General features: G+C 39.0%; 1 protein-coding gene across 2 annotated transcripts; it reads right to left on the reverse strand.

The window, feature by feature from the left end:
• Positions 1 to 174: 174 nt before the first annotated feature.
• Positions 175 to 27959, reverse strand: MAN2B2 (mannosidase alpha class 2B member 2). 2 transcript variants are annotated; one of them, XM_048304294.1, is made up of 19 exons: positions 27793 to 27959; positions 25354 to 25500; positions 21687 to 21792; positions 19489 to 19661; positions 18125 to 18240; positions 16943 to 17120; positions 15516 to 15714; positions 12869 to 13059; positions 11535 to 11712; positions 10501 to 10634; positions 8171 to 8427; positions 6066 to 6257; positions 4064 to 4316; positions 3848 to 3958; positions 3542 to 3734; positions 2730 to 2882; positions 2273 to 2385; positions 1302 to 1419; positions 175 to 407 (listed from the first exon to the last, which is right to left on the reverse strand). In XM_048304294.1, exons 1-19 carry the CDS (start codon positions 27928 to 27930, stop codon positions 313 to 315), a joined length of 3045 nt encoding a protein of 1014 aa, XP_048160251.1. In that variant the 5' UTR covers positions 27931 to 27959; the 3' UTR covers positions 175 to 312. The 2 variants fall into 2 exon arrangements, with proteins under 2 accessions (XP_048160251.1, XP_048160250.1); XM_048304293.1 differs by having other exon boundaries at positions 11526 to 11712.
• Between the last annotated feature and the right edge of the window lie 27 nt (positions 27960 to 27986).

Below are 27986 nucleotides of genomic sequence, written 5' to 3' on the forward strand. Positions count from 1 at the left end.
ATGCTCCACAGTGAAGCATCAGAGAAGCGATCACTTTAAAACTATCCACTGCAAGCAAAAAAATGTTCAGTATGGTCACTCTGCAACGCAGGTCTTTTTCTGCACTGAAGAAGTTTCAAAAAAAAAAGTTGTAAGTAATTAACCAACAAAAATACCCACAACTCAGGCCAACAATTCAATTAAATTCAAAGTTTATTCCAAATGATTTTTTCTTTCATTAACACCAGTAGGATGTTTTTCAAGATCATTACTTGCATCTTGAAACAAAACTTCAAAGATACTACATGTTCACCTGAAATACATGATCAAACATTATTGAACCTGAAAGTATACAAAGAAAGTCCTTATTTCCTTTGGGTGAACAGTTACTATATAGTCTTCTGAGGCCTCTGTGCTGTTGAAGAATCCTGTAAAACACAAAAGCATTGGTAATTTATTAAAGCAGCTTTACTCAAATGGACACATTATTCTATCACATCAGTTTTAACTCATCCCTTCCCTAAAAGCTAGTGTTTGAGCAGATTCTCCTCCCTCAAACTCTTAAGCAGTATAGAGCCTAAGATGCACCCATTCATAATACTAAAATATACAATAATTTATCTTTGTTTCACACACTGGCTCACATAGAAAATGTGCAATGACTCCCCAGTCATGCACCGTTTCTTCATCATGAATAAAAAGCAAGCAAGTTTCAAGCTGCAGGTCAAGTAGGGCTCTAAACTCTCACCTAGCCCATTCCAAAACCTCTGCAAGCTTTTTACAAGGCACAATACGGATGTAACTGACAGTAAGGACATTGTCCAAGCAACTAACTGGAATGGGAAATAAAATTAGGTCACCCACAGCATTTGATTTGAGTGTCAGCCCTAACTTGAATCATATCCACAGAGTCCTTTAAGCTGATTACAGCAGAGATTTTTAACTGCAGCTGTTTTTCTGCAGCACAGGCTTAGGCTTAGATAAACACAACTCATCAGCATTTGACAAAATCAATCTGTCTCACAAGTGTGAATTCATAAAGTAGCCACCTCTATCTGGACAAAGAAAACTCCAGAAAGATTCCACACTTTTTAACACTTCTAGGCAAAACAAGCCATCAGAGAAATACAACAGTCTAGTATTTGCAGGGAAGCCTAGTTAAATGTTACTACCGGCAGGCTGTGACAGGTATCAGGTCTGTCATACAAAACCATAACACACTTCTAATCTTGCAAATTTTTAAAATATTTTTAACTAGACATCAAGCTTCAACAGTCAACAGCCAACAACAATATGGACACCAACCACATTATTCAACTTACTTTTGCCTGGATATTGTGCAGTCTTCCATTTCCACCGCTCCAAAGTGTTCACATCCCAGGTGCCTGTGAGGGATCTTTCTTCCACTGCTGTCACTGATCCCAATCCTTTTAGCAAAGACTGTGAGTAAAGAAAACACCAGGAATCAAATGAGAGTTTTTAGAGAATAGTACCAACTCACCAGCCTACTACCCAGTAAGATCAGATAGAATTTTCAGCTCTAGCATTGGCCTGTTAAGTAGAGCAGAGAGACTTTAAAAATCTGCAAGGTCATGCAACACGAAGGCAAATACAGATTCATGAGGCTTCGAACTGAGAAGCTGAGGTGCAGAAAGCTTCCTCTGTGTTACAGTACAGAGTCTATTAAAAGGGCTGAAACTCACACTCCCCTTTTTACTGCAACAGAGAATCCTACACATTGTTCCCCATGTTTCTGTCACGACAATCAAAATAATAAACCCCTGCCATGGATTAGAAAGTAATCTGCTTCCATCTGAAAGATCAAATAAACATGAAACTGAAAAAAGCAAGTACATGATGGAAGTTTGAACAACTCCCAGAAAAAAACTATAGAAAAAAAAATGTTTTCCTTTAATCCTGTCCACGTTTCATTAATTATAGGTACAATTTGCAGTAACTAAAAAAAGAACAACAAAACAGAATCCTACTCTCTGCACTGGTTAAGGTACTGGAGGAAGTGTTATACTACCAAGAGCTCAACAGAACCAGTCCTACCCATATTTAAGCAGATCTTCATGCTGTGCCTATGGCAACTTCATCTACAGTTAACGGCCTCTGCGTTGCAAAGCTGAGTAAGAAAAAAAGGCTCACTTCCCTCTGAGGTTGAAGTTATACTAATACTTTTGTATCCATCTTCTGTGGACTTTCTAGCACACAGGATATGTCATTCCACCAGTTCTCTCTGGAATAAAAACACCTCAACTGCTATTCTGTCTCAAAGAGTTAGAGTTACCTTCAGATCTACCATCACAGGCTGAGACAGCACAGGATGCTCTCCAACTTCATACAAGTGTCTAATTCTTAGCAGGACACGACTGAAATCTGCATCACCTTGCTTCTGTTTACCTTCAAAAGAAATCAAAATGCAAACATTTTCTTACTTTAAACATAAACCCAAACTTTAAACTTTTTTTTAAACTTTCAACTCTCATCATTTGAACTAAGTTCCTATTTTTTAAAGTTAGCAAGAGGACTAATATCGAGAAATACCCAGCTCCCACTGTTGACAGGAATATCACTAACAGGCATGACAAATTCACTTGAGCAGCGAAATAATACAGCACAATCAACTTTCTTGGTTAAGGAATTTAACACTTTGAATAAATAGAAGTAGTAGCCACAGAGGAGAGAAAAAAAGAAAACCAGCTTATTTAAGCGTAACATCCAGCCACCTTTTTGAAGGCACCTACCCATGCGGATGCTGCGGACCTGCTCTGCATGATTAGAGCTGTACTTCCACCCTGGAATGCTCAATGTCTGGAGATGAAGATTAGGTGGCACAGTTACAGGTGAATCATGGACTGAATTCTGCTGAAGCCGTCTGGGTAGCTTTGGTTTATCTCCTCCATGCAAAATAAAACAAAGCAAACATTAAACATCCATCACACACACAAGCCTGGCTAGGGTACTGTGGAAGGGTAAAGGGCTTTTTACTTATTCAGCCAAGGCAGAGGCAAAGTAGATGATATACTTTCTCCTCCAAGGCCTTCCAAGATACAAAGCAGAAAGCAGCATGATTTTAACTGCTAGAAAAGTGTATCAGAGCTTTCCATAAAACAAATTTCACTGCAGTTAGAAATTGCTATTTCACTACCAGGCTTCAGTCTTAGTTAATAAGGCAGACAAATATTTTTAGAAGAATGACTCAACAATGGTCATTAAGGACTCAGCATCCAGGAAGCTGATACATAGTGCACTAGCTATTTTGCACTAATTCCTGTGTGAACATTTTGTTCTCATTAGATGCTTTAAAATTTATTTTCCTATGAAAGTAGAGATAATTATATAACAAGAGAAACATTTCATACACTTGGACAATATCCATGTTTGAAATTAATGCAAAGCAATTAGCAGGCTCTAAATCTGCCTCCTAATTCACTGTATACTAACTTTGCCACACAGGAGGCTTGAAGTCTGCATTTACAAACTCAGCAGCATAAATCAAAGCAACATAAACAAGCCATTCAGTTACTAAAGATAGCATAGGAAACGGAGTGATTACCTGATAATGCTCCAAACATTACTACTGGCCTGTGCTCTAATGCCAGTCCACTTGTCCGATACAAAGTATTGGTGACAGCCTTGGTTCCTAAAATAAGCCAAATTACAGGGCGAACCACTGAAGAGTCATTCAAAGTGAGATTGTTATTCAGGTCCCACTGAAGGTTGTTCCATAGTCTCCTGTGTAGCATCACCTGTATGGGGAAGGTAAATGTCACAACAGTAATCAGCCATCAGGCTTTACTTGTATTATCAGCAGCTATGAAATTATGCTCACCTAAAAAAGAAGCAAAAATTTATACATTACCTCAACTTGTCCATTCCCTTGACTTGATACACCATGAGCTCTTTCTGCAAGCAGCATCAGCCTTGTGGTATTATCTTCAATGTAGGCAGTCTGGACCATAGGGTAATAGTTCTGTCAACACACAGCAAACCATGCAAAGATAATATTAATCCAGGAAACAGTAATGGAGAACAAAGATAAGGCACAATTGACTTCTAATTACACCTCTGTGCCTACCCGAGCCACTGTGTTATTCACATACACCTTGAACGGTCTTTTCTGCATCTGATATCCATTGTTGTCAGTGTAGAGAAGTTGTCTGGTGTTCAAATTTGTGCTTGTTCTTAGAACTGCTTCACGATTTAATTCCAAAGGCCCAACACTGTATTCTTGCTCTATCCTGTGGCAAAGCAGCTTTCCATCGTAGCCTTCTGGTACTGAATACAGCCTGGTATACACTGCATATATATAATCCTGAGAAGTAACATTGCTATAAAAATGAAAGGAAGGATACAGAGTTTATAAAGTGGAGCACTTGACTGGTTGTGACAAAACTTGCAAGGCATTCATGATGTCATCCTACACAGACAACTTTCTTGCCCATTTGCTATTTATTTCATGTACAATTGCTTTTAATTTCAATTTAACTTTCAAATACACAGATATTCAGAGTAAGTGATATCCTGTAAGTTTCCCTCCTGTTGCAAGTGTCAAGAGGATTCTTCATTTGACTACAAAGGTTCTGTTTTTCTCAAAATTAACAACAAATTTAAAATTTATTATGACTTCCTAAGCAGCATATTTACATTGTACAGAATACATGCATTTTTGCAATCTGGGTGACATCAAATTTGATGCAAAAGTTCCGCAGTACTTTCCAAAGGTCCTTCTCAACTACAACCCCTGTACATGCCACGTAAAGCAAAGACTTCAACCAGACAACCCGATTTAAAAGAGGGTGAAGGGGTTATACACTGATATAATTTTAACACAGAAAAGTAGCTAGTTCATCAGGGGTCAGAGCAGGATTCACTTCTGTAGGACTCATTTCTCCTTTCTCTAATTTGCTTGCAAGAAAAATATTCAGAGTTATGAAAATGTATCATTATGTCCAAGCTCCATTCATGTAAGATATTAACTTCAATATTCATTAAGTTGTACAGAACCAGTTTCTCAACGGAAGTTGCATTAAAAAATGTACCACAGAAGATCACCCTAAACAATCTCCACATCCTTCCTTCCCTCCCTCCCTCCCTCCTGCAGCAATATGTGCTTCAGAATGGGCCCATGTGAACCTCATGAAGTCCAACAAGACCAAGTGCAAGGTCCTGCACCTGTGTCAGGGCAATCCCAAGCACAAACACAGACTGGGCAGAGAAAGGCTGGAGACCAGCCCTGAAGAGAAGAAATTAGGGGTGTTGGTTAATAAGAAACTCAGCATGAGCAGGCAAGTGTGTGTTCACAGCCCAGAAACCCAAACATGTCCCAGGCTGCATCGAAAGCAGATCAGCCAGCAGGTCAAGGGGGGGGCACTCTGCCCCTCTGCTTCCCCTTCATGGGACCCCACCCACAGTGCTGCATCCAGCTCTGGGGTCTTCAACATGGCAAGCACAAGGACCTGGTGGAAGGAGTCCAGAGGAGGGTCACAAAGATGATCAGAATGCTGGAGCATCTCTCCTATGAAGACAGTTTAAGAGAATTGGGATTGTTCAGCCTGGAGAAGAGAAGGCTCTGGAAAGACCTTACAGCAACCTTCCAGCACCTGAAGGGGACCTACAAGAGAGCTGGAGAGGTACTTTTGACAAGGGCACATAGTGATAGGACAAGGGGAAATGGCTTTAAACCAAAAAAGAGTAAGTTTAGATCTGATAGTAGGAAGAAATTCCTCTGAGGGTAGCGAGACACTGTTGCAAAGAAACTGTGGATGCTCCATCACTGAAGATGCTAAAGGCCAGGTTACATCGGGCTTTGGTCTATTGGAAGGTGTCCCTGCTCATGGCAGGGTGGTTGGAACTACATCTTTACAGACCTTCTAACACAAACAATTCTATCATTCTATGATCATAGAACTATTATAAGATCTATGAACTTCCTCAGCAGTTCATTCAGCAGATGTATGATAGTTCATCCTAAACAGTACACAGAGCTCACTGTTTAGGAGTAACTGTACAGAAGTAACCACATACTTATCTAAAGAATTAAACATTCCAGTGAAGGGAAGCTGTAATGGTGGTGGTACCTGTAGAAATACTGCCGTATCTCTGTCATCAAGCTTCCAGACATAACTTCCAACCCCACTGCTTTTGATACTGGAACCGCTGAAGCATTTGGAGCAAATAAGTAGTTATCTGAAATGGGTCCTTTCACTGTGTCTCCATTTACATGGTACTCAAGGAACTCCTGGGTGAACTGGACAGTCTGGTTAGTCTCCCTGAGAATCCACAGAAGAGTAAATATTATATTACTTACAAACACAGTTTGTACGTGATAAATGCAAAGCTGAACTGCAACAGGAATGAGGCTGGAAATCTAAGGGAAAAAAAATCTGTTTCTTCACAGTGGATTGATTTTGCAAGAGTGGGTAAATGAGGACAGCAAAGAATTAAAGTGCTTCCCATTAAGGTAATTGTCAGTGTGTAAATAAATGGATTTTCTATGTAATTTTCTATTTTTGTAGAAGAGAACCATCTTAAGATCAGACATCATTTATATTACCTCGTTGTTTTGATGCGAGAGTTGCTACAGGATTAAAACTGCCCATTTTCACAAGAATGAGGTGCACTGCATTAATGAATAGTTAGGTTAATTTAACTTTGTAACTAGGTAAAATCAGCATGATGCAAGTTTCCATGTTTAACACTGGTAACAATAAAATCAACAGGGTAGCAACATTTACAATCACTCAGTACCTACTGTATCTCCTCCTCTCTCCACTGAACCTTACAGTTTAGCTATTCATGACTTATTATCACAATTTTTAGAAAGTCATATGAAGGCAATTTAAGGTGCTGCTCTCAGCTACCTGCTCTGCATTTGGCAACTTGCTGTGAAAACAGGAAAAATCACTTCATCTAGCATATAAATTTATACTGCCAAACATTTTATCTCGTGTTAATATAGCTACCCACAATTTGTAATGACTGAGGGGAAAATATCCAAGTGTTTTCTACTAATATCCAAGTGTTTTCTACTACTCCTCTTATGAGGCACTTCCAGTTCTAAGTGTTGCAGTTGAACTTAGAAAGCTTCAAGTTGAAGATTCCAATTTTTTTTAACCTTTCCTCCCATTCTGACCTGTGATGCCTCATCTTTCCCATTATCCCACTGCAAACTTTCTGAAACTCAAGCATTTTGAGCTTGTCTGAAGGCTTGTGAAGCAAGTATCTCATTTCTCCTGCATGCTGAATTCCAGCTCTTGCTGCCTGCGAAAGCAGGATAGAGAAAACTGGAATCTTAATTTAGATTTCTTTCTTCTGCACTACATGTCTTTTAGAATCTGGAGACAGTTATGATCTGGAGCCACTTTGATAAAATACTTACTCCAGGGCTCTTAGTTAAAGTTCATCTATACTTTTAAAGCTGATTTTAAATATACTGGACAACAAGTTCTTGCTCTAGGAGGCAGAATTATGAACAAAACCTCACAGGTTAAAGAGATCTAGCTATCATCACACCAGTGTCAAAGGGGTCAAATTTTCCATCAGTATGTAACAGCTGACAATCTGAATCTTGAGCAGGCAAAAAACAGCACAACTGCACTGAAGCTGAAGAAATTGGGCCAAATTGCATCAGCTGAGAAAGACCATCTGAAAACTCCAAATCTCACCTAAATCTTGATAATTCTTTCATTTTATCTGCCTGATTAAATGGAAATTCCTTAGTTAAAAGTTTCCTTTCAAATAGTTTTGTAGTTTTCTACCACACAAAGAGTGATATGGGACTTGCAAAACACTATTCAGTAAAAGTAAGCTCTTGCTTTATCACTTAAGCCATAGTGTACGTGCTTAGTTAGTAATTTTTAATAAAAATGCACATTCATAACCCTCTTTCATTCTAAAGTACACTAAAACTCTGCTGATATACTAGTTACTACTGTGAAATATCATCTGAGACCAACTGCAGAGTTAAATAGGGCAACATCACAGAACTAATACAGAATCACACCTATGCTAGTGTAAAAAGGAGGGCATGTGAAGTAGTGATAAAACAGAATTATAAAGACTGTAAAGAACATTTTGTTAGTTGAGTCTTGGAATTAGGACACACAATACAGTCCTTGGACTTATTTTTACGAAGTGTTTTACAGAATCTGAAACATTATTGAAAACAAGCAGGCAATCTCACCTCTCTGTAATGCTGTGCATCAGGTTTGTGTTTTGGTCAAACACGATCTGGTAGCAGTTGTTAACCACAGGAAACAACTGTCGACCTTGCTGATCTGCACGAGTTAAGTCTCTCCGCTCATACTTGATTGATCTCCCAATAAATGCAGACTGTTTACCATTCAGGGGTTTAATACTGTATTTGCTGTAGCTCAGACCACTTATTGCAACTAGAATATACAGATCATAGGTAGACTGGGATTCCACCGAGCTTTGAACCTGTACATTAGCATACACAAAAATGCTTCATTACAGAAAATTAATTAGCAAGGCAATTACCTTCATGTGTTGTAAGCCCTAAATTATAAAAATTAGCTTCTACTTTAATAATAAGTTTCTAAACGTGCCGTTCTTATAATTCTAAATTATAATGTAGATCCATGCTGCTTTTAATTGGGAGCCTGGTGAACTTGGATTAAGCTGAGCCTTTCTAGTGAAGGAAAGAAAGTCACTAAGCAAATTAAAAGGGTTATTTTAATGTGAACATGGAATCATAGATTTAAGATCGCACTGCAAAATATGTATATGAACAGAAATAATCATAAATTAAATTCATCAGTCAAATGACAGAAAAGAGACTGAAACACAAGAGACATGACTAGTGCAAAGTAAAAGAAAAGTCATGACGAGTGGAGGAAGCACCAACATGCACCCTCACCTTAGGGAAGGCACATGGAAAGGAGGTAGAAGCATCTAACATCCTTTTGAACAGTAACACCAGGTTACGTAATACTGAAATACCTTAAAGAACAGTTTTTAATCATCTTTCCATTACATGTATCCTGCCCATTAATGTTACATACTTTAGTACTACTTTTGATTTGGAGAAAGAAAATGGGACTAGATAAACTCTGAATAGATCCTATGGACAAAGAGGCTAGCTATGACTAACAAGCAATGCAAGCAAGCTGTTTGCACCTTCAACACTGCGGGCTGACATATATCCAGTTACACCACAGACAACCTAACAACAGTGGCATCAGCTGGATCTACTCCCATTCTCTCCCTTCACTATACAACTCGTACACATGATGCAGAAGGCAGCAGAGCACTCACCAAAGCTTCAATTCCTCTCAGCCACATATTCACATCAATGTTCTGAGCTAAAGTTTTCTTTCCTCTCAAAAGGAAGGAGTGTGTAATATGAATGCACTTTTGAACTGCACATACTGGAATTAAAAACACCCCAAACCACCCTGTCATAACTGCTAAAGAGATTTTACTTAGCCTCAAGTGACTATCCACATGCATATAAGGTAACTTCCAGCTCTAGACAAATAACTCTAGAGAGTACAGATCAACTTGGTACAGACAGTTTTGCCTAAGAGAAGGGCAACTTGCCTTTAGGGCGTCCTAAGTCCTGAATAAATGCCTTGAATACATGTCAATCTCACCTTTGTATCTTATGAGACTGAAGTAATTCAGGCAGAATGACTTCTGGGATGTAAGTGACCGACAGGCAGAATGACCATATGCAAACCCAAAGAGCCTGATGGTTTCAGATAAAAGCAGTATTGTCTTATGCCATCACATGTACATATACAGGAACAAGGGATAGCTGCTGTACATCACTACCTGACTACAATGTGCCTTCATGCATGGTCACAGTCATAAGCCACAGGTCACAGAAACTCTGTCCAGCTGGCAGAATTTGCTGAGCTATCTGGCATCTCAGGGACAGAGGGAAGCATCTGGAATTGCCTCAGGCCTCTTCAGGCCTTATGTGCAGGAAGCATTCCTGGAGGTTTATCAAGCCACTGATGATGTTGCATTCTGTACAGCAGATGCTCCTGAGAAAGGCTAGTGCTAGCTTTCACTTGAGGCCACTTTCTTCCCTCCCAGGGAACAGCTGGCTGTGTCTTGGAGCTTGGCTATGACAGAATGAGCTTTCAAATGGCAGCTGACTGACACCAGTTTCTAAGATCTACATTTCTTGATTCTCTTCTTCTCCCTCCCCAAGGCAATCTGTCAATTGTACAAACAGGGCTGTCAATTGTAAGGCAGGGCTTCAACATAAAAGGATTTATTTGAAACAGTGTTTTTTAGAGAAAGAAAAATAAGGTAAGAAGCACCAGGTCACATACAGCAGACATGAAAAGGACAAACCAAACACACTACAAGAGCAGCAGGACCTTTTGGACAGTAAAAAAAGTCTCTCTGTTGAGAAACAGGCAAGTAAAAACAACCCTTGAAGGACAAGCAGGAAAATCCCATTTTGACAGGAGGTAGGATCCAGTCAATGAAAACTGACAAGTGAGAGGAAAGTAACAGAAAGAAATGAAGTTGAAGTACCTGTGCTGGTACAGAACGTCCCAGTTCATCATATACACTCACTGCCTCACTGCTGACAGAAACCGTGACAAAGGTAGTGACGTTCCATGCCAGTGGGTTATAGACAACAACATACTGGTCAACATCTGTAGCCCCTTTGTGCATGCAAACAGACAAAACTACCAGTCACTACATTATGTATTTTTAAAATGTGATATTAAAAAGTATTTGAGAAATCTGTCTAGGTACAACCATCTTAAAAAATTTTAACATAAAACCCTGCAGTAAAACTTTATAATTGAAAAAAGGAAAACATTTTATAGTCTTTCATAAAAACCTCTTCTGCTTTATTCTTCTCTTCTCTGCCCAATCAAAAAAGACCATGTATTCAGAATATGGCACCTGAGTTGAATGTAAATGCATTCAGTGAAAATAAGCTGCTTACCACAACTCATTGTCAAGCAGTATTAACTTTATCAGAGTTACACAGAAGATCAAATGAGAAGCCTAATTTAAAAACAGCCCTGTAAAAATCCAAATTGGTCTGTTGCACAGCCCACGGCACTGCTTACATCTGACAGTTTAAAAAGTTTCCAAAGTAAAGATAAAAGGGAGTGTACAGTCTTTAGAACAGACTTCTTAAAAATCCTTTTACATTTTTTACACAAGCTGGCAGTACATTATAGCAAGAACATTTCTTGACTCTGATTGTGCTCCTTATCATGTAATGCTCTGTTGCAGAGTAACATTAGTTTAGTGACTACTCCGATCAGCACCTCTTCCTCCCCTCTGTTTTTACATTTGAGGTCAGAATCTGGGAGCCAGGTCTAATACATGCACTGAGGTAGGGTTCTGCCTAACATCACCTGAGAAATCCTGGTTTCTGATGCTTGAGATCTGAGAGCTCAGGTCTCATAAAGCAAACAGGATTTTTTAGCCATGGTTCACAGAACTTAGATGTATGTAGTATGTTGACTGTTTTAGAGGAAAACATGATAGCTTTCATAAGGTAAGTTTGAAAATTGGAAAAGCTATGTAAAAAGTACCTGGTTTACCTGAATCTTTTGTGTAAACAGAAGAATAGACCTCTCCATTTTTCTTTGCATTGTTGATATCAAGGATTATGGAAGCCATTAATTTCTTTACGTTGAACATTCCATACATCAAGTTACTCATGTACATGTCCTTCACCTTGGGAGACTCCGTGCCTGTTATACCATCGTGGTGCTGCACCTTATATTTAAAAGTAATTGGAAAGGTGCAACAGATGACAGCTTCAGGTTTGCATTTGTATTAACATAATAGTCAACTGAAGTTCAGACACTAAACTCAAAACAATAAGGGATTACAGCTATATTCAGATTCACATTTTGCCTACTCCAAATTCCTATATGAGATGGTCAAAGACAAGATGCATACAGATTTCCCTCAATATGCATTCCACTTTTAATATACTGAAGTTACATCTTTAGAGGAAAAAACCAAACAAGTTACCAAAACCAAGAATGAAGCAAAAATACTGTAACAAGCCAGGTTTTTCATTTCCTACTAAGATCTGGTCATTACCTTAGCAGACAAAATAATTATTGCCAGCAAAAGCACTGAGGACTGTAAATGGTTAATGATAATCACTTCACTGCTGAACTTTCACGAAACAAATCTGTCCTTCCTCTTCTAACTTGCAGAAGTAGAGATTACCAGTAGTTTTCAATTAGTTCAGTTTTTGTTTGGTTTTTATTTAAGAACAATTTTGTAAATAATAAAACTAACATTAAGAAAAGGAATTTCATATCCAAAATTTGAAACCGTATACTACAACTTCCTGAAGGGTAGTTGTAGTCAGGTGGGCGCTGACCTCTTTCACCAGGTGGCAACTGACAGAACGAGAGGGCACAGTCTCAAGCTGCATCAAGGGAAATATAGGCTGGATATTAGGAAAAAGTTTTTTACAGAAAGGGTGATAAAGTGCTGGAATGGACTGCATGGGGAGGTGGTGGAATCACCATCCCTGGATGTGTTTAAAAAAAGACTGGATATGGCACTCGATGCCGTGATCTAGTTGAGGTGCTAGGGCATGGGTTGGACTCGGTGATCTTGAAGGTCTCTTCCAACCCAGACATTCTGTGAATTCTGTGAATACTCTTTCACTGGTTGAAAAAAACATTTGCCAGTAATCATATCTTGAATGCATGGTTAAGGGGCTAAAGTCATGTTTCAAGACAGTTTTTTGAAAAATTGCTTTATTTTTACTTACGACTTGCAAAAGGGGGAAAGTTATTTCCACAAACATAAAAGCAACTTTGAGACACTCCAGCTGCAATGCTTATGCAAACTTTACATTAGGAAAATAAACACTTTCATTCAAATTAGAAAATAAATCAATCTTTACCTCTGAAACTGCCCATCTAAGACTCTGAAGTTGCTTTAGAGCCTTACATTTGCAAATAGAACCTTCTGGGTGTTTCCGGACATACTGTGTGAAAAAGGATTCTCCAGCATAAAGCAGTGAACTTGCTCTTCTTGCGATTCCTTTTAATGTGCTCCGAGAAGTGTAAAACCCAGTCCATGCTTGGAATGGCTCTGTTTAGAGTTGAACAGATCCAATACACATCAAAATACCACTTCATCTATCACTTGTTACTTATTACACTACTACTGTTCAGCTTCCTTCGTGAATCCTCCTGGGAGTTTACACAGCAGCCATTAAGTAGAAAGGTCATAAGGCCTACAAAGAAACCCAGCCAGGAACATGCACTTTGGAAAGCTATCACCTCTCCTACAGGCCTAGTAACATGCAAGTTTGATACAAAGCCAGTACCAACCAAGTTAACCTGGTTTATGGAAATTTCCTCCTTGTGGATCTGCACAAAAGAATTTTCAAAGTTTCACTGAAGCATATATTACTATTAGTTGTTGATAAATAGATTATAATCCTTGGTAACTGCTTGATACACACACTCTACATTTCAACCTCTTAATCAAAGGGATTTAGCTTAAATTTAATTTCCTCAAAATGGAGTAGAAATAGTGATGATGACTCCAAACTACTGCAGCACTCCAAACTACATCAAAAGATGCCCTCAAGTGGTTACTGGAAAGTACTTCAACATTCCATTTATGTTAATGTTTCAGTATCCCACAGAGTGAACTAGGGAAACAAATACTTGTTTTTAAAACCTCCAAATCACTCCTTAAGTGTGTTTGTTTGGGGGCAACTTCTTTTAAAATACACTTGTGATAAATAGGTTTTCCAGAAAAAAGTTGCAGAAAGTGTTTTCTAATGAGCATGCATGCAACTGTAATAATCTGCTATCAGCCCAAGATCAAAGGTAACAATTAGAAAATAGGATCTTTTGCTCAAAAACCATCAGGATAAATTATTTTTGGCCTGAAAGGTGCTAGAACTTTCAACAGAATTAATTTCATTTTAGTTTTCAACGTTACAAGCAGAAGAACTACATGTACGTATCAGCACAGTACAATGAACGCAGAGTAGAAGGAAATACGTATCTGGGACTTAAAACTTGAGTTTCTGTATGTCATAAGTGACACCGAGCCCAATAAGTGACTCATAAAAAAGGGCATAGCAAGAATAAGAGAGAATTAATCATCAAGAAGCAAAACAGTATGTGGGAGAAAGTGCACTCAAAACTATACTGCAATTGCAAGGCACAGAAAGTCATTTGGGGAAAAAACTACATCTATGTGTGGGCACCTACCTGGAACATTGAAGGTGCTGCTATTATGCAAGCTAATAGCAATTGACTCCTGCAGGTAAATTATGCCAAAAGATAAAGGAAAGAGCCCAGATGTAAAAGGATATTAGCAGTTAGAACTGGCAATGCTTTTATCAGCAAGTTGTTAGGTATGACATGATCCCTACAGGGAGGTGAGGAGTCAGTCCATGCAATGATTCACAGGAAACAATGGTTATTTTTATTCATTGAAAAGTTAACAGACACATTACAGAACAGTCTGAAATATACATACACAGCCAAAAAATGTGATTAAGCAGTGGTAGCTACAATTACACAGAAAGGTGTTTTAATGAAACCAATGATATTTTAATAATAAACCAGGCAAGAAAATAAATTAATGAGTTTAGAAATGGAGAAGTTGGCTGTGTCTTCTCTCTGCATACTTTGATATGAGGTCTAAACCAGTAAATTTATTGGGGAAAAGAATTAAAGGGATGTTGGGTATGGCATGGATTTTTTCATATTTTTCTCATACTTTTCAGCTCTGCTTGAAAAGTTAAGTTAGTGCAGCACATAAGATGCAAGCAACAAGGAGCTGCAAAAAACTTCTGTAACACTGTATTATGAAATTTCAGAAATACTGATGGTATTTTTACTTTTTGAGACTGCAGTTATAAGAGAATTCTTTTCTCCCCCGGAACTTCAAACTGTTTTCTTTAATGAAAAACTGCTTTCTTTCTTCTACAGTAGACTTTAGAGTTTCATCTACACTAGTATTTTGCTTGGATCAGGTCATCCTTACCTAGTATGCTTTGCTTTTATATAAAAGATTAGGTTTGGAATTCAGAAACTGGTTTCCTGATGGATGCAACAAACATTAATAGGCATTTGAGCCTATATGACCAGATTATATATTTCCTGCAATCGCTTAGAGTGTGGACATCAAATCCTCAACATCGACTGTTTCACTTCGGGAACCCCCATCCCACTGTACTAACACAGAAGTACCCCAAGAGCTTTCAGATTGCCTTGGTCCCTTGGTTACCTGTAGCTTCTTCAGACATTCACACATCACTCCACGCCACATTTTCCACCTCTGGTATAAGCTATGCATAATTCAGTTCTTTCAAACAGTAAAAATGGGACATTGTTCTATTTGGCCACACAGCCATCTTTTTTACACAACTAAGTTGGGATCAACTTGTCTGTTGATGATGCCCCATAGAATGAACAAATCTTATAAGAAGGCATTTTTCTTCTTTATTTCTCATCTTCTCTTATTAAAATTTTACATATGTACATCTGAGGCAGACATTAGGCAGCTGTGAATTTAATTACCTGTTGAATATGGAAGAAAGTCTTGAGAGTCCCGAGTTTCCCATGTAAGATTCCTGCTGTAAACCGCTTGGAAGTAATCACTGACAGTGGCGTACTGGACAGTCACTCCAAACTCACCAGAATGGTTGTTAATATAATCCACCAGCAGGTCCATGTTAGAGTACTGAACAGATGCATTAAAGAACTGTTTGTCACAGCCCTGAAATTCCGAACACAGAACAGCCAAATGACTTTGGGTCACATAATTAAGGAGGATAATTTTTAACACTAGTCTATATTCCAGGGTATTTATTTTGATTTTGACTGCCCATATAACTGACATTAGTTACAAAACTGTCAAGACTGGGTAGGGTTACTTGCACAGATCTGTAATCACAAAAAATGATGAAAATGCATAGAGTTTTAGAACCATATATTCTCTCTACTTCTTTACATAGCATTATCACAGGCACAGAAACCCAGAAGTTAGAGACTGAAATTTTCTTACATTACTGAAAAACTGTGGTTTTGGATCTAGGTATTAGGGATTTATTTGTACTATTCAAAACTTCTCCCCATTCCAGCATAATTTTCACTACAGCACAACTACGGAGTGTTATATTCTACTTCTCACTGTCTACAAAAATAATAAACACAATATAAGCAACAGTGTCATAAACACAGGAGAAAAACAAATCAGTGACTCAAAGCTGCATCAGTCAGAAAAAGCTTTTCTTTGCAACAACAGATCTTGTGGTGAAACAGGCTGCAAAGAACACACATAATCCTTTAACATTGTAATTATGAGACCTACAGCATCCATAAAAATTAAAAACCAGACAGTATGTTCAGTTTAGGCAAAGTTACTCTTTCCTTAGGAATTGAAATTGGCAAGAGCACATCAGTGCTATGTGTATATGTAAGATGTAATTAACACAGCATGTTGCCGAAAAAAGTGTTTAGATGACCAAGATGGGATATGCTTGCTTATGGTTCTAACTAAAATACAAAGACTGTATAAGAAAATGATTAAACATCTGTTAGAAAAGACCATGGCTACCTAATATGTCATACACTTTCCTATAATGCTGTAATTTTTGTTAACACAGAGTTCTGTTGGCTAGGCAGTTATAAAAGGAGATCATTTAAATAGACAAAGCAAGGGGAGAAAAAAGGAAGCAATACTGCAATATATAGTTTCACAAATCTTTACAGTTTTGTTACATTTATTTCTATATTGAGTAGGGTAGAAGAAGGATAGACAACTGACCAGCTGTACAAGGAAACTTTAAATATCATTACTTGTCAGTCATTTGGACCATAATTATTAGAAAAACACTATGTCAGATGGTTTGTACCAGCATTTCTGCAGTACCTATGGCAGCAAGTACCATCGCCCTCCAGTCTGTAAGTGCCTCTTCTAAATCAATCACTCATCAGACACTTACCCATGGCCACAACACATCCCCTGTCCGGAACCAGGCTGCCCTCTCCTTAATGTTTGCCACCATGGTTTGTGCATACAGGTGGAGGTTAGCATCTGTAACAGGAAGACTCATGTTCGGATAAACACCATCTTTTGGTGGATCTGGGAAAGTTGCAAGTCCATTCCAAAAAAATCCTGACCTAAGCAGAAGCAGAAAGCAGTAAGTTGTAAACAGGATTTACTCAACTGGGAAAAACACATCAAAAGGTGCTGGTATAAAATGTACATACCCAGGGAATAAGAGGCAAAAAAATTCAGTTTATATTCATTGGTAGTATTTAGATTTAAGTATTTATTTGGGGGTAGAGGTAGGGGGAAGAGTCCCCAGTTTTCTTTCAACACCATGCAACTTTTCAAGTCCCTGCTGCTTGCTGGCATAGAACAAAGGAATCACAGGACAAACCAGCAAGCTTTGTAACAATGAGGATGTTTCCCCAAGTAGGCTTCATTTTCAAAGAGTATTTTACTGGATAAGCTGGTAAGAAAAATAAAGTTTTCAAAAGTTCTCAGATTTCTTCACAAAATAAATGGAAAATTTTAGTTGCTTTAGTTCATACACGGAAAATACACACAATCTCAGCCCAAGATAATGCTGAAAATCTCCCATAGAAAATCAATTAGCAATAGCCAAGTCCCTGCTGAGCTTCCTGGAGCTTTAAAATCTTTGCTTCTAGAGAAAAAAGACCCCAGTCCTGCTTTGGACATTTTCTCTTTACAGTAATTAATTTTTTTCACATTTTTATTATTTTTTTTTACTAAGGACTGACATTGGAAGTCAGTCACTGTATTTTAAGTAGATGAAAGCCATACATATATTTCAAGCCTCCCGGTGTAAGAAAACATTATTTTTCAAGTCTGTCAATATTTAGAGGTATTTTTAATGCCTGTCAGTAGTAAGTGGCACTTTTGAGAATTCCATTGTTAGGTACTGAGCAAACTTAATTTATTATGGTGGAAAGCTGGGGATGCTTAATAATCCTTACTCAGATCTGCAGAGTCTAGACATCTCCTTGACCTACCACAGGTCAGGAGAAAGCAGTAGGATACTGTTGAAAGAAAACAGTCAAAGAAAAATGCTTAAACCCCAATAATATAAACTCTCAGAAGTGAGCAACATTTCTGCATATTTGGGAAGTCTTCGGACCTGTTTGAAAAAGGTAATTGCGATGGAGTACAGTAGCTGTACTGATCCATAACATGGGTGAAGATCTCCTGTCTTTCTGATAAGGAAGGAGAGCCCTGCCATACAAACTGAAGCTTCTGGAAAACAAAAAAGGTAAGAAACCATTACCCTTGACAACATGCACAGAAATACATCATTAACAACTTAAGACTTCAGAGTTCTCATTTTCCCTTCCACCACTTGTAATACTTCTAAGTGCTTTTTCTGAAGACCAGCCAATGGTACCCCAGGTAAGGTCACACACTATATATAGGAGGCCACATCAGGGCCTCTTTCCATTAGAGCTGATGGAGAAGGAGAGAAGGCAGCACACTGCCAGCATACTAAAATCCAGAGATAAGCCTGGCTTATCACAGCCATTACACCTCACTTGTTTCAATGCAAGTTGAACACCAATAGGCTAGAAAAGATCCAGATGTAGGCTGATTGCACTTTAGTTGGTGGGAATCAATGTTTAACCAACTGAAGTAGACTTTTACTGTTTTGGAAGCCTTCAGACTGTTAAGGGCCAGAAAAAAGAAAAGATAGCTGGGCGAAGATTGTCAAAAGCTCATAAAAGATTTTAATAGAAAGGAACTACTGCAATTCATTACAAACACAAGGTGGTAGGTCCTGGCTTCACTAATTCAACGTGAATTCTGTTTTCTTCAGAGACAGTTGAGCTTTAGCCAAGATTCATAAAAACTGCCTAGTGCCCGGAATACAGTAGTGAAAGCCCCTTATTTTCACATAATGCAGTGAGTAAAACTGATGACAGATCAGGATCCAACACTGTGATATGAAAAGCATTTACTGTGGAGGGGACACTGTGCAAGAGAAGGCAGAACATGAAAGAAAACCTGAATTCAGCAAAACCATGATTAGCTGCCACTTTAACTGACCTAGTATTATTAATTTTACAGGCACAAATAAATGTTCCAAGCCTGACAACACTGTGCCCAAACATACACATTACACTTAAAACAGCTCACATAAAACCCAACAGATCCAAGATTTTCTCAAGGAAAGCAGAAACTCCTTCTAGATGTCTCTGGTTCAAACACTCATAATTCAATGTCCATTTAGACTTGCCCATATGCCCACATTTTGTGTCTTCTTCTGGCTAGACTACATTTTATCACTGACCAGAGGTCATGAAGACATTAACTGACCATGTAACACAGATTTAATGTTTCACCATTACCACATGCAATCAGCAAGTCACTTTTAGATAAGAAATACCTCCATTTTATTGCACAAATGAGAGAGATTCTTATCTTAATGTCATGGTTCAGATTGCTGTAAGTACAGGCCAGCCATGGTTTCATTCCTAAGGGTATTTTTACCTTGTTTTTCTGCATGTCAGCCTTCAGATCATAGTCAATGCGAGAAATAAGATGAGCGTTGAAACCAGCCAGAGCAAAAAGAGTTGGTGTTGTAGCTGAAGCTCCAAAAGGATCAACATGCCAAGAAAACTGAGGCCTGAACCCAAAAGTTTCATACAAAAATCCATGACCTTCTGCAAAGCAAAATTTATTTAGGTTAAAACACTTCTAACTAATTTCTAATTTCAGTCTCGTATTAATGACAAAAGGGACAGGGAAGCAAGCCATCCACTAAACAAAACTAGCATGAATATGATTATCAGTCATATGAAAAGAGCCAAAAGTTGATAGAGATCTTGATACAAGATGTTATTTACAACTAATGTTACTAATTTAGTAACTAATGTTACTAATACAGAAATGAGTTTTGAAAAAAGAAACCCCCAAACTAGAAAGCCCAGACAATAGAATTAACCCAAAAAAAAATTTTAAATCAAAGTGAAACCAGGAAAGCAGTAGATTTTATTTGGAACTCAGGTATATCGCACTTGGATACTCATGATTTAAAAAAAAGGAAAAAAAGGAAAAAAAATTGCAGATCATTATTTCATAGTTACAGAATTATGGTCAGAACTATTTGAAAATATGATCATATCTTCCCTGGTTTGGAATAACTCCATTTCAAATTTTAAAATCACATTTGAATAAGTGAGGCTGCTTTTCACTTCATCTTTTGCATGCTTAATATCTTTCCTAGCTAAAATATTCACAGTGTGTTAAGTATTCTGATGGAGGCATATTTGAAGCAGAGTTTTCTAGCTCCTCCAAAACACTGGAAGTCTGGTCAGACAAGAGAAGACACGAAATGTAGATCCCAAATGTCTGCACTGGCTTTGTCTTCTCAACTTGAACTCCACACAATCGAAAGATACTTTTTGTTCTTTGTACCTACTCACACTGAGCAGAGTGCTTTCAGGAAAAACAAACAAGAATTTTAAAATACATTAATACTTTTGTTCCTGATGAATAAATTACCAAACTTGAAATTTCCTTTTTTTTAATAAATATTATTTTTACACAGAATGAAATGTTAAATTAGAAATAATGTATTTTTCAGCTAACTCCAATGAATAGAAAAGCTGTGTTAGTGTTTAACAAAAGGACTCTTCAATCACTATTAGTATCTTATTTGGAGAAGTCCTCGGTTCAGTGTTCTAAGCCCATAAAGCAACCCTTAAACCTTTGAAGCAATCAGGTGAGAGCAAAAAACAGTTCCTCTCCTCCTCTTGGCCAAAGCGCACTGAGGTATGGAAGCAGCTGCTAATCCTGTGCTCCTGATAAACACTGACAAGCAAGGAACAAGGCCAGTGGTGCTGTGCAGTCAGATTCAGAAAATAATAGAAGTGTTTCTGTCCCTTTACTCTCCCATGTAGAGAGCTGCCTGGGGCATAGCCCTGGAGCAGGCAGAGTTCCTGCCATGGAGCTGGTGCTAACACATCCCCTCCCTGCTACTCCCTCATGGCGTATCACAGACATCTCTAGCACAGTGGTGGCACCAGTTACCCTGTTTCTGTTTGCATTAACCAGACAAACTTACGTACTAAAAGACTCTTTAAACCATCAGATGGACAGGTGTAACATACAAATAGCCAAATGCAGAAGCTAGGAGATCAAAATGGCATCTCTCGGAAATACACACCTATTTCTAACAGAAGATGATGATAATGATTACAAATGGGGGTTTCTTCATCAAGAAGTCTTTCAACCAATTTTAGGTGACCTCACTGACATTCCACTGCCCCCATTCTGCAGAAGACCTTGCCTAAACAACACAACTTCCCCATACTCTGAATTGCTACCAGGTATTTCCTTGAGGAGTGTTTCATACCCTCAATTTCACCATAACTATCTTCCCAGAAACTTAAGCTCTCAAAAACACACATACGAAAGACCTCTGCTCCAAACAAGTTCATACCTGACAAACCAGCTTTTGGTAACCCTGGTGCTTGCTGCAGAACTGTCATATCAAAAGTAATGGTTTTTTTTAAGCAAAGATTTTTATATGAATAACACACCAGCGAGCAAAAAATAAGAAATGGTTAAATCAGTTCTTAAGAAGTCAGAAAATAGTAGCAACTTTGGAGTGGAAAAATGAAGACCAAACAAAACCTCCAAGGACATAACAATGAAAAATAGAAGTTAAATGCAAATATGCATACCCGTCAACTGTAAAATTTGATCATCAATTAGTGTCACAGCTTCATCATGCATCACTTGCCCTCCAATGACAAATTCCAGTCGTCCCTCCTGAAGCAACTGATGGACCTACAATATTGAAATTAAGGCACAGAACAGAAGCACCATTTCAGTCTTATCCAAAAAGGCTGCAAATTCATTTGATACCACAGCACATTACCTAGGCACAACATTTGTCAAGAAGGCATCCAGGACAAAAAGTGGGATAAAAGGCTGTCTGTACCGAGTGCTATCTAAAGGAGAGTGGGGGGGGAAAAAGCATTCCAATGTGCAGCACAGTGCCTTGATTTATCTAGCTTACACAGAAAGCAGGTAACAGGAACAAAGGATGCACTGCCAGGTAGACACTGACCTTTTGGTGTTTCTCAGTAGTGCTGTTACTGTGCCTTTCTATACCGCCTGAACACCAGACACTGCACTGGCAGCAGCTTGTAATCCTGCCTCAAGGCAGCTAGAGCTGGGGATTAAAACAGAAGATACTAATGCTTCTCCCAAAATCTTCCTCCTGCTGCATCCAGCTTGGCTTAGCAAAGGCACTTGGTGGCTGGATGAGGGAGGAATATGCAACTCCTTGCAAGCAGCAATGGAGCCCCAGGCAAGCACTAATATTCAAGCTCCGAGGGTTTCCTTTAGTTGGAAACCTCGATCTGTGGGATCCAGGAGAGAGATAGAGTGTGTCCTCACTCTGTTTGTGGATACAAACATCTCTCCTTTACTCTGTACACATTTATCTTGCCTTTGGGGCACAGACAAATTGCTCAACTTGTGACTGACAGAATGCTTTATTAAGAAATAGTTATTCCACAGGTTTGCCTGCCTGAATAACCCACTGCTAACCTTAATTTCTCATCTTTTTCCTAGTTTAAAAACTTGTCACCTGCTCAACTTTTGGTGGTGGCTTTTTGCGGGGCGGGGCTGGGTTTTTTTTTTGGTGGGGGTGGTTCAATCTCAGCTCCTAAAAACAACAGGTATGTTGACAAGTACAGCCTTCAGCAAATGCTGGATGGAGGGGGGAGTGGTGTTTGGAGGGAGGAAGGAATAGTCTATGCCCCTTTCTAAAAGTGTCAGGAGTCTGCTGGTTTTATTTTAGTTACTTCACTAGAAATTCAGAGATATCTCAAACTTCCAGTAAGTAAAGTTTATGCAAATATGTATTTTAATCCTCAACTTTTTTTTTTTTTTTTTTACATCTGTCATGTAGGATGCCATTTTTAGACCTATTATGTTTATTTTCCCAGGAACCTTCAGTGTCTACTCAGATAGGATGCCAGATTGTCAATTTTGATTATAATCATTTCTCTCCTTCATAATGTTGTGAAAACGCTTCAGGGCTCAGCATTCCTAAATTAGTTCCAGCCGACTGTGGTGACTGATTAGCATGCTGGGAGACCAGATAACTGATATCTGGTGGCAGCACAGAACTGGCCCTGACCTACATGAAAAGAATCTGTGATTATTATTCCTCATTTGGATGGATGTCCAAAATTTACCTCTGATCCAAACTTGGGGCCACAGAAATGTTTTTTTAATGTAAGTTTTGTGGAACCACTAAGAGGCTGGAAACACAAGAAAAATAATTCAAGTAATTTAAATAATATCCAAACTCCCTCCTCCCAAAAAAAGAAAAGAAAACAGTATCTGTAAGGACAAGCACTTTTTCTGATCAGAAGGGGGCAAAAGGAAGGAGGAATGGTAGAAACAGATGCAGTGGTACTATAAGCAGCAGGCTGCTATGGTGTTAGAACATATCTGTGATCCTTGGGACCATACTACCATCAACTCACGCCTACAAACCAGACAGAAATGGCTACACATCTTTTTTTCCCCCCTAGTTAAAGCATCCAGATATCAACCCAGGGTAAGGAGGTAGGAATGGTTCACACAAGAAAATTCTGTGTAAATAACATGTACCAAGAACTACAAGGTTCCTATCTGGCTGAATACTGCGGCAGTACATTTCACTCTTACATATTCTCTTGTCTGAATTGAGAAACCAGCTTCTGTACCCAGGCCATACCTTTTACTAGTTTTTAATGCTATAGTTCCAATCCAAAGCAGACACTTCAAAACAAACTAGAATTAAATCCTGCATTCCAAGTAAACCACTAAATGATGAAAAAAAAAAAGGGAAAATTAAAACCAGAGTGCCTGTGCTACAGAAAATCATTAATGCTAGAGTTCAAGTGGAAAAAGCAGGGCAGTAACTAGAGTGACCTAATTTCAGGGACCAATATTTGCAACTTGCTGATGTTAAAAACATATAATTTATCTGCAAATTAGAGATTCAATGCTAGACACACAGGTTTAAGAGGAATTTAGTTTTAACCATTTTAATTTTGAGAGAAGAAACTATAAACTAACTAGAGAACTGGCTACAAAATGTGTAAAAGTAACAATTACAAATAATTAGGCTAGGAGACTAAAGCCCAAATCATAGGTACTAATTTTTGCACTACCGAGGTCAAATGTGACACACATTACTCTTCTGGATTCCACATAAGAGATATTAAAAACATGGGCCTTGACTTTAAATATAAAGCATAGCACAGCAGCAGAACATACTTGAAATAAGATCAACTCACCTTTGAAAGTTGGAGGACTTTCCTGTCCTTCTACAAAGCAGTTCCTATGCTATTTTCTTCCCCACTTACAGTACAGTTTTCTAATTTAACAAATCTATAAGAAAATTGTCCTACAACAGGCAAGTATGGGCAGAGTGCCCCCACAAAAAAACTGCCTAAACTCAGCAAAATGTCTCATGCAAAGATCAGCTGGGCACAGGCTGTTATTTAAATACTGAACGTAACAGAAGATCCAGAATTCAGTGAAGGACTATGTTAAAAAAACCAAAAACCAGACAAGAGGTGTTGTTTTTACATGATGCTTCAAACATCTATAAGTTTAAACAAACTGAAATATAAGAAACTGCAAATAATATGCTACTGCTGTTTGGACCCTGGTAACAAAACAGACCACAAAGTTCTGAGTAAGTACCCATGGGAAGCTGCACCTGTACACCCTTTGGTTCTGGAACCCAAAACAAACATCTACACTGCAATACATAACCAGCTGCTAGGCTACCAGTCCAGTCTTTGACTCAGTGTGTTTGTTTCATGTCAGAGGAAAGAAGAATTGACAAATAAAACTTCAGGATAACTTTACTAGAAAAAAATCACTGCCATTGAATGTACAGTCACCACTTTGCTGTACTGCCCTTGTTTACAAATGGCAGGTTTTTGAGCAGTACTTAACTGGAAAGAACAAAAAGTTCCTTCTTGTTAGCAGTGTTAGGTGCCAGATGTTTTAACAGATATTGGTGGGGCCTGTTTCAGATTTGCCCATATCTTAAAGTAGTGTGCCCTCAGATAAGTAAGTCGCCAATGAAACAAGAACTCTAAAGTGTAAAAAATCTTCAGTGCAAAGGTTACCACCTCCTACTGCTCTAATCTATGGCTGGGGTTTAACCTCTTGCAACTGCCTTTAGAGTTAAGTCCTTTAAGTACTAGATTCAGAGACAGCTTAAACGAGACATGGGTAAAAAGCAAACGGTGGAGTACTTTGCCCCTATTTGTCCCCTGAAAAGAGTGTGACATCTTTGTTAGCAGGAAGCATGGCTTTAGTGCAATTTACCTGCTGCTTCTGCGCATCTGTGGCTACCATATCCCACCAGAGTCGAAAGAATTCCTGCTCGACAGCAATAAATTTGCGCTGTTTTCCTTTCATTAGCTCTTCTATAACAGTTGTGTAGACATTTGCTGCGTAAGCATGCATACTTTCCTGAAAGAAAAAAAAAGTAAATAACCTCTGTTTCGCTTATATTAAAAGGGCTGTTTTGAACACTCATTGGGCTTGAAAAGAGAGATACCAAAACTTCGCATTTGTTGCACACTTCCTTTGTTCCCTCAGAAAGACCGAGTTCTGACTACATAAAGCCTTTGGCCCTTCTGCTTCAGAAAACATCCTCCTGACCGGGGACCTAACTAGATCAAGGTGTAGCTTCTCCCAACATCAGTACCAACACAGGCTTTCTTTCTGACACACTGGGGACAGCTTACCAAGTCCTCATTGCTCATCTTAAATCACTGATGCCATGAATGATAAGACTTCGCACCAACATAGTTAAAAACCCCAGATGCACAGTTTATTCTCCCCTTCCAGCTCTTCTATTGATGGCCTGAATTACCAGAATTGCTTCTTCAGAGTGGGGATGACTCTGCTGTGCATTACCAGTAAAATACAGTGATACGTATACTGTAAATTATACTATTATGAAAAATAACTCCATTTGCTTGATGTTTTTAGGATAGAGTAAAGCCAAGCTGGTAAAAGAATCTCAGAATGAATTCAACTGTTGACACAGAAAGATCAGTCAAAGTGTGAGATTTTGTGCATCTATCCTATCTTGCTCCTAGAAACACCTCTATTCCAGAATGAAGCCTATGGACTTTTTTTCATACCAATGCAAATATGACAGCTGTACCCATCAAATAACCTACCACAGTGTTACATCCTATGCTAGGGTATCAAATTAACAACACCATGTTACTTTTGAAGTTGTGTACACAAAGAGATACTTTTTGTACACTTACCTTGACCAGAACAACTTCTGTTGACCAGATCCAGTCTTCCACCTTTTACTTAATTTTAAAGCGATAGACAATGTCTAAAGACAACAGCCAACATCCTAGGATTTCCTGGGGTGTCTGTCTTTCCTTGTAACAAAGTTATCTGCGTGTTATAGGGGTTATTTTACACTAACCATAACACTTATCTACTTAAACTACTGGTACTTAAGAACACACACCACAAAATGTACATCTTAAAGTGGTTGACACATAGATCTCTTCCCATTGAAAAACTAATGGACATGATATGTAAAACATGAATCCATAGTTTCAATTTAGGTAAATTTCCTATATGAAAATCACCATCTGAAATATGGAGATGAGATAATCCAAATCAGAAATTAACTTTTCCTAACCCCTTGCTTTCCACAACAGAAATCCAGCCATCTTGGTAAAAATGCTCATGCCATTAGAAAAAGGAAAACATTTGAGTGTAGCAGGAATGGTTTAAAATACTGTTGGGTTTATCTAAATAATTTCTTCCCCAATTATTTTTCCATTGGTTCATAAGGTGTTTTAAAAACCAAGATTATTAGATACTTAATACAATGTGAAATTTTAACTAAGGATTTTAAGTTTTAGTTTTGTGTTCTCTTATGCAATTTCTGAATATGAGTTTGAAGTATTAAAGGAAAAATTAATTAATCTTTTCTAAAAAGGGGAGACAAAAATACATGCACAGCAGAGATACCTAGGTGAGCCATTAGCTCTTTTTCATCATTAAGGCCTAATGCCATTTCACTCTAGTTAGTGAAGTATCTACAGCATCTTTCACACATAAATGAAAAAAATTCATACTAATGAAGAAGAATTCAGGATTTAGGATTTTAACTAACAAATGTAAGAGGTACTGATGCCCCACCTGATTTATTTGGCACTGCATCTCATGTATTTAGCAAAAATAAGTTCGCTACTATACTTCAGAGGCACTAGGCTCCAACCCCAGCCCAGCCATCAAGGACCTGGGATCCTGCTCTCCTCTCTTAAGAAATGACAGAAGGTTCTCCTGGGATTTTGGCTTCGTTACAAGATAAAGACCATGAAAATCTGCCACATAATCAAAACGCCATCAAACAGAATTAAGATTTTCCTTAAAAAAAAAAAAAAAATCCATCAGGACCATCCTGCAGAACCTAGGCACGCACCAACCCACAGTTCAAGGGCACAGCTCCTAGGCTAACCATGCCTCCTCCAAACAAGGATCCCGAAACACCAGAGGATGGAGGACACACACCAGGGCAGACTCGGCAGCACCGGCCAAGGATTTGCGCGTTTCTCCGCAGGGAGTTCGGCCGGGAGCCGGCAGCGCCCCGGGAGCCGGCAGAGCCCCGGGAGCCGGCAGAGCCCGGGCCCGTTACGCGGCTCCGGGCAGCCCTGCAAGCCCGCGCGCGGCTCAGCCCCGGCCGCAGCGAACCCACCCCACCCGTGCGGCGCCCCGGCCGACCTGCACCGTGTACACCCAGCCGACGTCCATGTGGCTGTGGGCGACCACGAAGGCCCGCAGCTCGCCGCGGCCGCCGGCCCGCGGGAGGAGGGCGAGGAGCAGGAGCAGCGGCAGGAGCAGCGTGCGCGGGGGAGCCATGGCGGCTGTGGCGCTCCCGCCGCACTTCCGCGTCCCGCGGCACCGCCTCCCGGTGT

The sequence above is a fragment of the Corvus hawaiiensis genome, chromosome 5 (assembly GCF_020740725.1).
Source record: "Corvus hawaiiensis isolate bCorHaw1 chromosome 5, bCorHaw1.pri.cur, whole genome shotgun sequence".
Classification (NCBI taxonomy): Eukaryota; Metazoa; Chordata; class Aves; order Passeriformes; family Corvidae; genus Corvus; species Corvus hawaiiensis.